The sequence below is a fragment of the Tiliqua scincoides genome, chromosome 3 (genome assembly GCF_035046505.1).
Source record: "Tiliqua scincoides isolate rTilSci1 chromosome 3, rTilSci1.hap2, whole genome shotgun sequence".
Taxonomy (NCBI): Eukaryota; Metazoa; Chordata; class Lepidosauria; order Squamata; family Scincidae; genus Tiliqua; species Tiliqua scincoides.
In genome coordinates this window covers 34,661,065-34,678,019 of record NC_089823.1, presented here as the reverse complement: position 1 = coordinate 34,678,019, position 16,955 = coordinate 34,661,065, and the positions used below count along the sequence as shown (strand labels likewise).

General features: G+C 43.9%; 1 protein-coding gene across 1 annotated transcript in view; it reads right to left on the bottom strand.

Annotated features, from left to right (window-relative positions):
- The window catches only part of F5 (coagulation factor V), a 45,494-nt gene extending 30,953 nt beyond the window's left edge, over positions 1-14,541 (bottom strand). The window contains exons 1-5 of the mRNA XM_066621262.1: positions 14,369-14,541; positions 8,088-8,179; positions 4,355-4,477; positions 2,855-3,067; positions 2,555-2,698 (exon numbers count right to left, since the gene is read on the bottom strand). Coding sequence (XP_066477359.1) covers positions 2,555-2,698; positions 2,855-3,067; positions 4,355-4,477; positions 8,088-8,179; positions 14,369-14,541 — 745 coding nt within the window. The remainder of the gene's footprint in view (positions 1-2,554; positions 2,699-2,854; positions 3,068-4,354; positions 4,478-8,087; positions 8,180-14,368) is intronic.
- Between the last annotated feature and the right edge of the window lie 2,414 nt (positions 14,542-16,955).

The window sequence follows — 16,955 nt, the reverse complement described above, 5'->3', positions numbered from 1 at the left end:
ATATGCAAGTACACTGCAGCCTGACACTTCCTGATGGAAGGAAACTAAGGCAGCTGTTATCAATCCCCTCCCCTCAATTCTCAGCCCTCCCAGCTGCCTGGCTTCTTTCACATGGGATGCTGATCTTTTAAGAGTCCAGCCCTATGCATTTCTACTCAGAAATAAGCCCCATTCCAGTCAATGGGGCTTAGTCCCAGGAAAGTGTGGAAAGGATTGTAGGCTATATCTCATGCTTTGCTTGGTGGGAAGGCTTGCTTGTGTCTGTGATAGCCTGCACCATTGGGGGGGGGGGGGTTGCTTGTGTCTGTGATTGCCTGCACCATCGCAATGGGGGAGGAATTTGGCAAACACTCCCTGGGTTTGTTAAAGCAATCCCCTCTGTTGCTACCACACCTGTCCCTGTGTGAGTGAGAGTGAGTAAGTGAGCTCCACCTTGCTGCGCGTGTTCTGGCTACAGAGATTTTCAGCCCCCCCCCCTTTCCCTCTTCAGCCTCTTTGCTGGCTCAGGGGCTCCAGGAGTGTTACTGTTCCTTTACAAGGGGAACCTCTTCCAGGGCTATTTCCCTGCCTGGGCGAGGCAGAGCCTTTTTGCAGTGTTTTGGGCTGTCTGGAAACGGAGCAGAGGCCAGTGCAGGGCAGAGGTGTGTGTGACTTTTGGTTCCCCCACCCCATTCGAGTTGAGAGAAATCTGCAGATAAAAAATCCATGGATAAATAGGCTGCACTTCCAGTAAAGAATGGTAAAAGTTCACACTTTAAAGTGCATGCTTAGTTAGCACATTAATAGTAACTGACATGCCTTACATAGTTAATACACTCTTTTGCATGTACATGGGATGCATGTATAGAGTGGGGGAACATCAAAGACTAATATGTTGTAGGTGGTTGGGTAAGAAAGTAACCCCCTAGTAATTCAGTCAGTGATGAACGGGGTAGGGATTTTGACCGGAAAAGGACTATAAATTATGTACTCTGTTGTAGCTTCAAGGAGCTGGTCGTAACTAGCATTGTTGTCTGGATCACTCCCTTTACTGCAGTAAAGATTCAAATTATTATTGGCAATAAGGCTTGTGTGGTTTATATCATTTTGCTCTGAGCTGTTTCTAACAGCCTACAGTGGTTACCTATTATTTTCACAAAAACGTAATTATTATCAAATGACAATAACAAATAACAGCCTTGAGACTCAGTACCCCAGGGTACTGAGGTATCCACCTCACCAAAAGGAAATTATTTACAATTCTAAATGGTCAAAGCCAATTGACAGAAGCAAATTGGTATTCTGAGAATGCACATGAAAGGGATCAGTGGTGTAGGGCAGGTGATTAAAATCATTCTCTTTTGCTTAGTCAGATATCCAGCTCAGCTCATATTTACAGCTTCATTCTTCAGTACCCAAAATACAGTCATTACAACTAAACTCAGAAGATATGTATATTTCAAGCAGGAGAGATCTAGTAATGGCTATTAGCCATGTTATAGCTCAATGAAATCTCTAAAGTTAAATATTTCTTTAGAGACAATATACTTATGATTACTAGATGCTAGAGACAAACAGCATTGAATGATGATGACTTTCATGCATGCTTGTGAGTTTGCATTTGGCTAGTTCATGCTAGAAACAGTATGCTGAGTTAGATGGATCTTGAGCTGATTTAGCAAGGCAATCCCATGTTCTTAAAGCATTCAGATTAAATTAAGAATTTAATTTGGCACTTTTACATGCAAATTGAACTGCAAACTGGGTTCATGTAAAGAAAACCCCATGACCACTTCATGTCAAGTTCAGCTCATATTCTCACAACCCACATTTTTGATATGTCAGTTTGGCCCTCTGATTTGATTCTAACTATCCAGAATATGAATCTACTTTAAAAAAACTTTCCTATCCTCGGCAGCAGTGTGACCCTGGGGATCGTGTTGCTGCCTTCCCCCCTTCCCCATCTCTTGAAAGGGGCAGGGAGAAGTGCTTCCCTGGCTGGTGGGTCATGACGCACCAGTTTGGGAACCACTGGTGTAGTGGTTTGGGCGATGGACTTGGGCCTGGGAGATTCAGGATCAAAGCCTTGCTCAGCCATGAAGCTTCCTTGGTGACCTTGAGCTAGTCGCTATCTCTCAGCCTAACCTACCTCACAGGGTTGTTGTGAGGACATAAGGACGGAAGGAATTATAGACACTAGTCTACCCTGAGCTCCTTCGATGAAGAACAGTATAAAATGTAAAAAAATAAATACACCACCATGACTGATCCACATAGTGTGGTTTGCAGTAAAGTGTATAAACCCCAATGTTGTGCATAGTGATGCGTGTGCATAGTTCAATCATTAGAAAGCAAAGAAAGGAGTGCAATGTGAGTTTCAGCTCAATGTGCAAATCAGGGACTTCTGGATCCCCTCTCTGGCAAGACCTTGACTTCCATGATCACTAGAACTAATGAAGGTGCATAAATCTCATTTCGCACAAGTTAGTAGAAGTAGGAAAAGCAGGTGTATGAGCCAGTCTTTGTAACTATGGGGATTTGTTCTTGATACATGTTACACAAGCATATGTAGTACCTGGTAGTGTTCCATTAGCATAACCATTAATTGCGTACATGAGGGAGGTATCTTTTTTCCAGCTTTTGCTTTCATCAAACACAGCAAACATCAACACGTATTCCCTGTCAAACAACTTCTGTGTCCCATTTTCATTCAAGCTTCCTGAAAAGAAGAATAGGATATTTCAGACATCAGCAAAAAATAAAGCTGTTAATCAAAAAAGACGCAAACAATGACTGCAGTAAGTTCCTTTGCTTGGAAACATACTTTAAGTTTTTACTTTCTAATGTCTTTCCCACAATTTCTTTACTGTATTACCTTTTTTACATATCAGCAAGGCACCAATAAGGCCAGAATTAAAGTCCTGCACCATGTTTACATGGGAGTAGTAGGCATAGGTGAGGCAGGGAGGATCTGCCTTTCTAGGCCCACTTTCTTCAGTGATCTCCCACACATATGTGTACATTTGGCCTGAAGGCACAGCATCATCCAGTTTTTCCACAGGCGATGTCCTGTCAGAATATGAGGAACCTTCAGTAGCAGAAATCAGAACAGAGAGAGGAAATTGTAAGAATTTATTATTGATAAACAAATATCACATGCGCCCAGTGCCTTTTTTTTCATGATGCTTCAGCACAGTGATTTTCAACCTTTTTCATCTCACAGCACACTGGCAAGGCACTGGTCAAAGCACACCAGCAGTTTTTTGACAATTGACAAGGCACACTGTGCTGTCAACGGGGGGGGGGGGGGGGGCTCACATCCCCCAATGGCCCTACTAATAAATGACCCTCTCCCAAATTCCCACGGCACACCTGGGGACCATTTGCGGCACACCAGTGTGCCACGGAGCAATGGTTGAAAATGGCTGCTTCAGCAGGAGGGAATTGAAAGGGGAGAAATGGCTGGAGAACTCTTCTTGGCCTACTATTTCACTGCTCCAGATCATCCCCAAATGGCTTTTCTTCCAACAGGGTTTCAAGGAGAAAATGCACTCCCTAAACCCTGCACCCTGCAGAAGAAAAGCTGTATTGGGGGAGGGCTTCAAGTCAAGCAGAGAAAGAGTTCCTGCCCTTTCACTCCTCCAAGTCTCAATTCCCCTTTTAGATTGTGAGGATGAGGATGGTGACTAAAAACATTTTATCCTCCCATTACTGGAAAATATGAATTGACTAAAAGTTGATTCATGGTCTTGTCAGGGTGTGGGAAGCTTACAATACTGAAGCACTTAGCCAAGTTCTTTGCTGTTTTGCCTGAGTTGGATTGTGTCACCAGAGTCACCATGTTAACCTAAACTTTGTGAAATTAGGTAGCTGTGGGCACAATCCAGCCCTTGACTTGGGCCAGTGCAACACGTTTGCGCCTCCTCAGGCAGACGCACATGGACTCTGCAGCCTTCAGAAGAGCTTCCAGAGGTGAGAGGAGCATAGCTCCCCTTGCCTCCAGAGGCTTCAGGTTGGCTCGCACCATGGGTTCAGGGACCCATGGATGAAGAAATCCACAGGTACCAAACCCACGGATAACGAAGGCCGCCTGTAATTAGCAAAAATTTATTAAATATTTATTATTTATTGGGAAGATTTGTGGTTTGATGCTTTTGCTGCCAGGTGCAGATGGTCAGTTCTCTGCCCTCTCTGGTGGTCCCTGAGGGAGTGCTCGCTCAGTGAGATGCTGGAAGTGATCAAAAGCTTGTTTTTTTCCTGAGACTTTGCGAACCCCTTCTCAGGGTTGTCCCCAGACCATGGATTGGGAACCAGTGCTTTAGATCTACTGAAGTGGCAAATAACCAGGATATCTAAACATTTTCATAGCACTTACCCTCTGACTGTTTGTTATATGCTATGCCTTGCGGATGAATGCTCAGTGGTTTGTTTGCCAAGTTCTTAAAATGAACTATGAGTTTGTCTCCTACTTCAGCACGTAGTGTTGGCCCCAGAAGTCCTGAAAGGAGAAAACTTGAATATACAAAACAGTAATTCTTTGACAAAGGAGACTTGTTTTCTCCTGAGTAGGACTAGGTTTATAACATAGGTATCAAAAACAAAAAAGGAGAAACTTGCAAATTTTGCTATTAGGATACACCACCATTCTTCAAAATAGAGCTTTATTTGCTACATACACACACACACACACACACACACACACACACACATATTGCCCTTTCTCCATCAAGCTGGACCTGGCATTTTAATGCTGTAAAATAAATTGGCCAGATGGAGGGAAGCAGTGATTTGCCCAAGGTCACTTCATGAACACAGTTCATCACTGCATCAGGTAGGATGGATGAAATGGGAACCTTGTTCACCCTTTGAATATTTGTTGTGTGATAGGTTCAGGTGTTTTAAACAACATGCTTAAGAAGTACAACAAATTGGTTGTTGGTAGTGTAGCAAGCTCTTTTTCTTTAGCAGACCAGGCTGGGTGCCTGAAAATAAACCAGATTGACAAAAACCCCAGACAGATGTCCTAACCAGGTAGAATGATCATGGGGGGAGAAGCATAATGGCATCAGGTTCTGCCTATATGTGCTATACACATTCATTCAAATGACCAAAGTGAAGGACAGAATCTCAGTGTGTGCAGCTGCCACAGAGATCCTCCCCTGCCCACCCCTGGCATAGCCTGCTCTCTGCCCAATCGACTCCTGACTTACCAGCAGCAGCTGAGGACAATTGCATTGGCAGTTGCAGCTCAATAAGCAATGGAGCAGTTATTGCACTGTCGGCCTGGGCCTTATGGTGGCGGATCACAAATTCCACCACCATAAGGTGGGCATAGGATTGGGCCATAAAGCTGCAGTCCTAAACAGACTCAAGAGCCCAATCCTAACCAGCTTTCCAGCACTGATGTATCCACAATGCAGCTCTAAGGTAAGGGAACAAACATTCCCTTACCTTGAGGAGGCCTCTGTGACTGTCCCCTTACCTCAGGATGCAGCACTTGATGCAGGTGCAATGCAACCCCAAGATAAGGGAACAAACGTTCCCTTACCTTGAGGAGTCCTCAGTGACTACCCCCCCTACCATAGGACACAGTGAACGCCCTATTGGCACAGCTGCATTGGTGCTGGAAATCTGGATAGGATCGGAGCCTCTCAAGGGCCTGATTCTATCCAACTTTCCAGTGCTGATGCAGTCATGCCAACAGGGCATTCACTGCGTCCTGAGTGCTACAAGTGCTGCATCCTGAGGTAAGGGGACAATCACATTCCCTTATCTTGGGGTTGCATTGCACCTGCATCAGTGCTGGCAAGTTGGATAGGATGGGGCCCTAAGTCCTATTTAGCTCAGTGAAACTTACTTCTGAGTAAACACATTTAGGATTGAACTGCAAAACTTTTTGGGTTTTTTTTCCAACTGTTAAAAGCTACCATTATGACCTGTCATTATTCATTCTATTTTACTCTATCAGCCTATCATCTAAAAAGAAAAGACACACTGGGGTGTGACAGGGTCATGTGTGTTGCAACTCCCCTTTCCCCACTGAAACTGTATTTTATGAAACAGCTGTTTCAGAGGGAGTTGATTTGCAAAAGGTACTGCCGCTTCTCACTCACACTTCTCCACGCACCAAGCCTTGCAACAAATGGGATGTGATGATTTTTATGGAAGCACTTACAAATACTCCTCTGCACTCACACACCGCTGTGAAACTTCAAGGAGATCATGCATGCAGGAAATTCAGAAACAAAGTAGAGGTGAAAAGAGGAAGCCAAAGTTCCATCTGTTTGGCAATATGTTAAACCACTGGTGCTCAAATTAGTGGGTCATGACCTACCATAGGGACAAAAAATGGGCCACTCCCCCTAAAGGAAAGTGACCCAGGAAAGGGTACCCTGGCAGTGCAGCAGTGACTGCGGTGCTGCGGGCACCCAGAGGTTTGACTCCCTACCTGGGGAGGTCAGCAAGCCTCAGAGAGGGTCTGGGAGGCCCGCAGTTCCCTCTTTACCCAGGCACTTTACCCCAAGCGTCTCCCTGTGAACCAGAAGTTACTCTCACCTGCAGATCGGAGCAGTAAATCACTTGAGGGAGACCCACAGAAGGAGCTGCGGGCCTCCCAGACCCTCTCCGAGACTTGCAGACCTCCCCCATGTTGGGAGACAAGCCTCTGGGTGCTTGTGGTACCATGATTGCTGCAATGCTGCTGGGGCATCCATTCCTGGGTCACTCCTCTTAAGGGGGAATGAGCCTTTTTTGTCTCTATGGTGGATTGCAACTTTGAGCACCAGTGTGTTAAAACTCATGGACTTTATTTACCACATATGACTAATTCTAAAGCTAAGGGCATGTTTAGTGGTTGCCATGGAGACATGTTTTGGACAATGGAAAAGTCTCCTTTCTGAGAAACTCTAAAGCTAAGGGCCATTCCCCTCCACACGTTGTAGTGTTTGCCACAGATATGTGTTTTGGACAATGGAAAGTCACTTTTCTGAGAAAGTGTGGAGTGGTCTTAAGATCTTGGAAATCATCAGCCTCCATTGAAAATTTTGATTGGTATCTGCCGACTGGTTGCCATGCTAGTATGAAGAATGGCCATGGTCACTTTGCACCCTTTGAATTGTCTTTCACTAACCAAGGGCAAAAAAGCCATCTCTCCAAGGAAGGCACCCACAGCACTAGCCCCAGCCAGCAACCAGGGAATGAATGAGCAGTTGTAGGGATCTTAGGCCCCAATCCTATCCAATTTTCCACTGCCAGTGCAGCTGTGCCAATGGGGCATGCACTGCATCCTGTGGTGGGGAGGCAGTCACAGAGGCCTCCTTAAGGGATGGGAACATTTGTTCCCTTACCTTGGGGCTGCATTGTGGCTGCCCCACTGCTGGAAAATTGGATAGGATTGGGCCCTTAGTTCCCTGCTCCCTGCAAAAAGTAACTAGAGCTGCTGTTTTGCCTAAAATGACCCAATTTCTCCAGCATTTTCCTTTTGCTCTCAGGCAGACAGCCAACAACATATTGGGGCCATATTGGAGTTGCCACAGTACTCTGTTCCACGCCAGACTTTTTTCTCCCAATTTTCCAGGGTTGGCAATCTTGTGACATGACCAGGTACTTCCTCGTAATGCTCAGGTTTTGGGGAGTATCTGACCTGTGGAAGCTCTTCTTTAGTGGTCAGTTGCCCCTAGGGGAAGACTATTGGATGGAATAAATTTTCTCCCTCCAAATAAGAGCAGAACAGCAAGGGAAAGAGACATGCCTCAGTCAGATGTAAATGCCTGTTTATAACTCATCCTCCTTCCTTCTGCTCCTGTAAATCCGACTCCTATTCTACCTTTACCTTTTTCTCTCTCTCTTGTCCATCTTTCACTTGGTACACCTAAAATAAGACACTGGTATCTTATTCTCGTTGATGTACAGTACCCCATTACCTGCACTGGGTATTTAATTTTAATTAATGTGAGTCATTTGGGAGACCATTTTTGTGTGAAAAGTGGGATCAAACTGTACAAAAATAAATAGCTAAATAAATGCATTTGTTTAGCTCTTGCAAATTCATTAGCACATGGAGATTATTCAAAGGCTTGATCACCTTCTGAAAATAATGCTGTTCCTACCTGATAAAGCATTGATTGGTTTTTCATTTCTGAAATCTGCTTCATATTCTCTGTAGATAATTTTCTGAAATAGAGGTTCTGAATTTGGAGATCTAGAATAGAAATAAATGTAAACACATAAAATAACTTTATAGTGTAGAAAGAGATGATGCAAATGAGGAACAATGAGACCACTTTGTGGTCTGAAGAGCTGTAAAGCTAAAATGGACTCCTTGGATCAGTGTGACCATAGTGGGACGGGTTGTATGCTCCCACCTGCAGATAGCTGGCAGAACTGTTTTGCACCAGGCGAAGCTTTCCAAGTATCTCAAGACATGCCCCATGAACGATACATTGCAATAGTCCTCAATTCATAGAGGTAATACTTCAAAGGGAGGGCAGCATTTGGTGCACTTTCTCACAAGCTAGGAGGTCTCAGTCCTAAGAGGCCAACTCCACAGGCAGCACATTGGCAGAAGGTGCCCACTTCTGTCTGCCCACTTGCCTCCACTGCCTGAAAAGAAAAAAAGAGGGGGGACAAAACAGAACTGGGGAGGGGAGTGGTGGGCTCAAGTGTGATACTCTAGTTCACCTTCCTTCACTCCTCCACACTTCTGTTCTGTCCTTCTTTTTCCAGTAATGAGAATGAACATAAGAACAGCCCCACTGGATCAGGCCATTCCTGTATCTCACAGCGGCCCACCAAATGCCCCAGGGAGCACACCAGATAACAAGAGACCTGCATCCTGGTGCCCTCCCTTGCATCTGGTATTCTGACATAGACCATTTCTAAAATCAGGAGGTTGCAGATACACCTCATGTCTTGTAACCCACAATGGATTTTTCCTCCAGAAACTTGTCCAATCCCCTTTTAAAGGCATCCAGGCCAGATGCCATCACCACATCCTGTGGCAAGGAGTTCCACAGACTGACCACATGCTGAGTAAAGAAATATTTTCTTTTGTCTGTCCTAACCCTCCCAACACTCAATTTTAGTGGATGTCCCCTGGTTCTGGTGTTATGTGAGAGTGTAAAGAGCATCTCTCTATCCACATAATCCTTCCCATTCATAATTTTGTATGTCTCAATCATGTCACCCCTCAGGTGGCTCTTTTCTAGGCTGAAGAGGCCCAAATGCTGTAGCCTTTCCTCATAAGGAAGGTGCCCCAGCCTAGTAATCATCTTAGTCGCTCTCTTTTGCACCTTTTCCATTTCCACTATGTCTTTTTTGAGATGCGGCGACCAGAACTGGACACAATACTCCAGGTGTGGCCTTACCATCAATTTGTACAACGGCATTATAATATTAACCATTTTGTTCTCAATACCTTTTCTAATGATCCCAAGCATAGAATTGGCCTTCTTCACTGCCGCCGCACATTGGGTCGACACTTTCATCAACCTGTCCACCACCACCCCAAGATCTCTCTCCTGATCTGTCACAGACAGCTCAGAACCCATTAGTCTATATGTGAAGTTTTGATTTTTTGCCCTAATGTGCATGACTTTATGCTTACATTGAAACGCATCTGCCATTTTGCTGCCCATTCTGCCAGTTTGGAGAGATCCTTCTGGAGCTCCTCACAATCACTTCTGGTCTTCACCACTCAGAAAAGTTTGGTGTCATCTGCAAACTTAGCCACCTCACTGCTCACCCCTGTCTCCAGGTCATTTATGAAGAGGTTGAAAAGCACCGGTCCCAGGACAGATCCTTGGGGCACACTGCTTTTCACCTCTCTCCATTGTGAAAATTGCCTACTGACACCCGCTCTCTGTTTCCTGGTCTTCAACCAGGTCTCAATCCAGGAGAGGAGCTGTCCTCTAATTCCCTGACTGTACAGTTTTTTCAGTAGCCTTTGGTGAGGGATATAATGTCCACAGATTCTCCCACATCCGCATGCCTGCTGACCTTTTCAAAGAATTCTAAAAGGTTTGTGAGGCAAGACTTATCCTTACAGAAGCCATGCTGATTCTCCCTCAGCAAGGCCTGTTCGTCTATGTGTTTTGAGATTCTATCTTTTATGAGGCATTTGGTGCACTTTCTCACAAGCTAGGAGGCCTCAGATTGACCCTGATAGTACTTCTACTCTAGATAGGGATGTAGCTTACACAATAGATATAAAAAATTTAAAAGTGTCCTTGGTCACAGCCATTATCTGTGCCTCCAAACACAGCACTGGGTCCAGGAGGACTCCAATGTGATGAACTTACTCTGATGGGCTAACTATAAACTTATCAACCACAGATAAAATAGACCCTCCTTAGATCATCTTCTTTCTGGTCCACCAGCATCACCAATCTTGTGTGGATTCAAGCTCAGCCTACTCAACCTCATCCATTTATAAACTGCCTCAAAATGGTAATATAGCTCCTGGCTGCTTAGTGAATGAAATGTAGTGCTGGGTGCCATCAGCATATTACTTAAGTGTATTTTATTTATATTAAAATTGTTATCCTGCTCTTCCACTCCATAGCTGGAGATGTTCAAAGCAGCTACAAACAAATCAATCCAATACAAAGCAATAAAACAATGAAAAATGGAACATACAGAAAGTTTGAGAAAAAAATGCCTTCTGTAACAGAAAGATTTTTTATATGGTGACAGAACCTGACTAGGAGGAAGCTACTCCTGGTACAGGGAGTTTCACATATTGACCCTCAGTTCCAAAGCTCTGGCCAATCTCATCCAGGACCTTGATGGGAAAAATGAAAATACAGGCGCAACCTATACAAATTTTTTATCTGTGGATTTGTCTCAAATCCGTTTCCAGGCAGCCCAAAACACTGCAAAAAGGCTGCGCCTGGCACAGGCAGGGAATAGCTCTGGAGCCATGGAAGAGGGAACAGTAACACTCCTGGAGCCCCTGAGGCAGCAGAGAGGCTGAAGAGGGGAAGGGGGGGCAGAAAACCTCCGTAGCCAGAGCACATGCAGCAAGGTGGAGTGCACACTCACTCTCACTCTCACTCTCACTCTCACACACACATACACACACAGGGGCAGGTGTGGTAGCAACAGAGGGGATTGCTTTAAAAAACCCAGTGAGTGTTTGTCGAATTCCCCCCCCCCCATCAGACTGAGATGGTGCAGGCTCTCCATGCTCCAGCCTAAAACAGCTGGAACAAAACAGCCCAGCAAGCAAGTTTTCCCAGCAAGCAAAGCATGAGATTTAGGCTACAATCCGATCCACACTTTCCTGGGAGTAAGCCCCATTGACTAGAATGGGACTTACTTCTAAGTAGGCAAACATAAGACTAGGCTCTCAGGTTACAATCCAATCCACACTTTCCTGGGAGTAAGCCTCATTGACTACAATGGGGCTTATGTCTGCATAGAAATGCATAGGACTGGACTCTTAAAAGCTCAGCATCCCACCTGTGAAAGAATCTGGGACAGCTGGCAACAGAGAGGGCTGAGCATGGAGCTGAGCTGAGGGCTGAGCGGAGGAGGGGGAGCGGAGGGGAGGGGATTGATAACAGCTGCCTTAGTTTCCTTCCAGCCCCAAGTGTCAGGCTGCAGCGTATTTGTGTAACTCTATGGAATTTAGCACAATGCGTATTTCTTAATCAGGATGGGTCAGGGAACAAAACTCAGGCATATAAATAGGCTCCACCTGTATTGACTTCAGTTAAATGTCTCAGGGAAGACCCTCAGGTCTAAGCTTGCCTTGCAACTTCCAGCTAGAACCAGAACCACCAAAGAATTAGCTCAAGCTCTGAAGAGGCTTCATTTGTGCATCAGAATGCTCTTGATGTTCTTATCCAGACTACCAGGCAAATTACAGGAAAAGACTGAACTGCCCCATTTAGTATACAGAGTGGAGAATCAAGGCTGATGGCTGCAAATATTTGCAAGGACATCAGAGGCCAGAGGAAACCTTTGTTTACTATCCTTTCTGAAGTCAGAATGAATCAGTGGGTAGAAGCTACCAGAACAAAATTTTGGTTAAATATTAAGCAAAACATCCTAACTGTAAGAACAATTGTTCATTATGATACCTGGAAAGAGGGAACATGCTTTTTTGGGTGTGTGGAGATTTCCAGTCAAAGAAAGGTTTGGGGAAGTCATGAAATTTTTTTCACACAAGATGCACTTGTGTGATTTCACACAGGATTTCACACAGTCAGCCACTCTCTTCATTTGTTGCTGTAATGGGGTCAAGAATGAATGTTCTCACCAATATAAGTTTTATATTTGCATTATAAACTAATCTAACCAAAGCCTGCAGAAGAGTGTGATCAGAGGTGCATAATTGCTGCCAAAACCAGCAGCTCCACATCTCCTCCTCTCCAGTGTACAGTCCCACAAAGCTTCAGGTGTGTCTCCATTTTCTCCCCCCCCCCCACACACACCCTTTATATACTGCTGTACATGCGGTGGGAAAACAAGTGGAACACATCACATTTTCTACTTTGTAGTGTCAGTATTACAGGATACCATAGCAGGGAGAGAACTGTGCTAAAATGGTATCTCCACCATCACCATCAGCATAGGTGATACAGCCTGTTCTGTCCCCCTCAGCCTGCTGCCTGTGTAAATCTGGTTGGGGTCTGGAACGGAGAACTCTCCCCACATGCTAAAAGCTGACACTGACAATACATAACACCCCCCCCCCCTACTTCTACAGTATGTATCACCAGTGTGCTAGGCTCTGCACACAAAACAGGAATGGCAGGGGGACAAGGATGGGAGGTGGGGGGATGAGATGAAGCACTGAGGGGAGAAGAGGAAGGAGAGCTTCAAAGTGGCAAAGAAGGAAGCAGATACAGGGAAGTTTAGTAAGGATAAGAAAATACATTGCTGAAGGAATGAATCTGGCGTGAGGAGGAGGAGAAGGAAGTCAATCTTAAGCATAAAGTGTAGGCTGGTCAATGGTATACAAGCCTCTTATACAACTGTGTAACAAGTAGGAATTAAACAGATTTTACTTCCAGCATGAAGATGTAGAGAAAGGAAAAGCATCTGCCAGTAGCTTACCATCTGTCACGCAAATGCTAAAAGTTCAGAAGCCTGGCCTGGAAAACAGCTGGCAACTCAACAGCAGTACAACATCAGGAAAGGAGAGAGAGAGAGAGAGAGAGAGAGAGAGAGAGAGAGATGACAAAGTGGGAGATGAGTATGAGTGGAACGGAGGAAGCAAGGAAAGGTGTGAGGGAAGATGACACAGAGGTGTGGAGCTTTAAAAGTGAAACCTTGAAAGCAAAAGTGCACCAGTGCAGGGACTTAAATAAAGGGGTGACATGATAAAAGCAATGGTAGGAAAAGATTAACATTGTAGGGATGTTTAAAATCAGTTGGAGAGGGCAGAGGTTAACCTTCAGCAAGTGGCTTGTAGGAGGTGCAAGGTGACCAGCACAGGAAATGATGCATCAGCAGTTAGTACAAAGAATCAAGGGCAAATATTGGAGAAACTGAAAACAAAAAGTTAGAGGTTTTTGGCAACAGTTTGTATATGGGAAGAGTAGGCAAGGAGGAATCAAAGAGGACTTGGGTTGAGTGCCCGTCAAGAATATCAAGAGGTTAAGGTCTTCCTGAACTGAACCACTTTATTGATTTTAAAAAAGTTTTCCTTTCATCATCCAGTATAAATTCCCAATGTGGTATAACTGCATCCCAGTAGTTGTCAAAAACCTCTACATTTTGTTTTTCCAGCACTTGCTGTTTACTCTTGTATCACTGTAACTGTTGACACCTCATTTATTGTCCTGGTCACCGTGCACATAGAAGCTCCTTGCTGGGGGTTCACCTCTCCCCTCTCCAGTTGTTTTCTTCCCATCACTATAACCATGTCACCTTAAAGCACATACATTAGAAATCATAAAATAAAACATACAGTTAAGCTCCAAATTCAAGAATGGCACTGCTGAGGAGCATTTTTGGGAGACTGAACTGGACATTTGAATGCCCATTAAAACAATGCTTTGCACATACAAAACTAACATCAGAAAGAAGGGACCCTCTGTGACTAATTTTCATGGTGGGGGAAAAATGAGCCAGCAGGAAATGAAAAAGCCAAACTAAAAAAATATATAAGCATATTGAATTAAGAAAACAACAAAAGAAGAAAAATTTCAAAATCATTGTGACTTAAGGCGATTGTTCATCCCCACTGAAGTTAATTTAAGACTTACATTAACTTTGGTTAACCAAGTAGCCTGTTCCTCTCCTTCCTAAATGATAGTTTTTTGTTTTGCTTGGTTTGTTTTAATTTTCTGTAAAATGCCTTCATCACATTTTGGGGTGAAGGCAATCATCATCATCATCTCAGAAGGCAGACATATAACAGACCCCAAGATTTTGTTACCTGGATTGATCTGCAGGCTGGGTTCTATAGTTCCAGCTAGTGACCTGAGCAACAATGAAATGTTCTCTGAGTTGAGTTGCTTTCACAATTAGACTCTCCAGGCCAGGTCCCCTCAAGCCCAAGAGCAGCAAAAGAAGACATCTGCAGGTAAAGGCCATGGTATAAATTCCCATTGATGTCGATGTGCATGAGGCATAGATAATTCTTGCTTCTGTGCCTTGCAACTTCCGCAGGAAAATACATTCTCTGTGCTGGTGTTGCAAGGGATAGTGGTGTTTGTGACGCTTGGGTCATTGCTCTTTTCCTCCTCCACCTCCTCATACTGTTAGGATTATAGATTAGATCACCAATTGCTGAATTGGCCTCAGTCACTTCCTCTTCCTACAGCACCTTCCCTAGTGAGGGCCAAACATTAGGAAACAGGTGGTTTATTTGGGCCAATGCCCAGGAAAGGAGGGTATTAAAAGTAGTGGCAAAAGCTTCTTTTGGTCTCATAGGTTAAAAAGCCACAACAGCATATGCTTTCCAACATCATGGAATATACCTGGATGAAAACTTTTGGTCATTTCTCTTATTTTGTCACCTAAAGATGGCCTGTATGCAGGCATGAGAAGACACTCCACACTGCTGCTGATGAGTTGGAGGCCAGAAGTGTCTTTTGCTGCACAAATTGTATTTATGCATTTCCCACAAGGTGCTCAAAATACCTTGCATGGCTCCACTCTTCCCATTTTGTCCTCACAACAACATTATGAAGTAGGTTAGGCTAGGAGATCAGAAACTGATTCAACTCCACCCAGTGGGCTTCATGACTTAAGTGAGGGCTTGAACCCAGGTTTTTCCCATCCTCATCTGACACTCTCATCACATTTCTTCTCAGTTGATGAGGCTACAAATTTAAAATGGAGTACCCTCCCAATTATAGAGCACATGTAGTCAGGCATAGTATTATACACAGACAAGAACAGGTATATGTTACACACAAAATAAGAGATGTAGCATGAAAGAATGCAATATACCCATTTTACAACTTGATAACATTTTTCCTTTTCTTATGAACAAAATTATGGGTAAATATTTTTCTGTAATTTGGTCAGCATGCCTGAATAGGTAAGATTGATCCAGGGCCTGGACTGAATTGTGCTTAAGTGCAGTGGATGGAAGCAATCATTAGCTCCTGTAGTGAGATCTCTGCACACTGTCTCATAGCAATAGAAAGAGATGGCCAATTGTGGCACTTGCTAGTATCAGTAAGTTCATGAGACTAGGCTCTCTCAAACCAGCTATGAAGCTGCTGAACATGGCCTGACTCCTGAACTTATTTAGAGAATGAAGCTTGCCTTAGCTTTAGTGACCTTTCGGCTCAGATATTTCATTATTGCTAATCTAAAGTGAAAGTTAAAAGGAAGCATAGATAGAAAAACCAACCAGCAACATGAAGTTCCAGAGAAGTAGTTGTAGGAAGTCTGTTGCAGCCACATTACACACTTTAAGGATGTGTGCCTTACACATAAAATAGAGCCTTACTCTAAGGCTGGAATCACATGCAAATCTACTTGGGAGTAAGGAATTAGCATACATGGAGTTGGACTTCAACAAATGGCATGAGCTTCTGAGAGCTACACCTTATCAAGGACTTAAAGTGGAATCTAAATGCAGGGGTGTTCACCACATAAACACCACCAAGGAAGAGGTATACCTGAAGCAAGAATATTTATTGTTGGCGGTGAGAAAGCTGAGGACCCCCACAGGTGCTTTTTCCCTCTTCCCATGAACTCCTCCTCTGGCTCAGCAGCAATAAAGGGCTACTACTTATCTTAAAAGGTTGTGGGAAAGATAAACTCAAGATCACATATGTGAAATGCTTTGCACACTCAGAATGCACTACACAAATACAAAATAGTAAGAATCCAATCTTTTGATAAAATATATTCTATGAGAAAAAGGGCTTATTTCTGCCATCACCTGCTTATTAATGATGTCACTTCCTGCTTCATGAGGACACTTCCAGCCCTCAGCAGGCAGCATGAATGCTAACTGCAGCCCTTTGTATGAAACAAATTTGACACCCCTAATCTCAAGGGTGAAGTGAACACAGCACAGTAGGAGATACCAGTTTCCACAGAAACCTTAGTCTGCTCATTCCACAACTGACAGAGAAAGCAACTGTTGCTTCTCCCCTCTCCTCTTCTAGTTGTGCTTATACAATTTGGCATGTATGGTACAAGTTTAAAACGTCTATCCCACTGCTAATGAAGTTCTGCTTCTGGAATTGAATTCAACAGTGTAAGGGAAAAAAATTTAAAGTGCTTAATGGTTTGTCTCTACTTAAGTATGTGTAAGAATTCCTCTTGTACATCGACAAATTATACATCTCATCGAAAATTCGTTCTTATAGCACACCGGTAACACAATAGGTTGCTATCGTGGCATGATTTTTCAGTTTTACATTTTTGCCACAGATTTTGTATTGACAAAATGAGAAGTGCAGAAAGCAGTGTTCCATTAGTCTGTGTTCCATTAGATAATGTTCCATTATCACAAAAAAGTCACACCACTACCTCCTATAAAGAACACTCTTCATTTA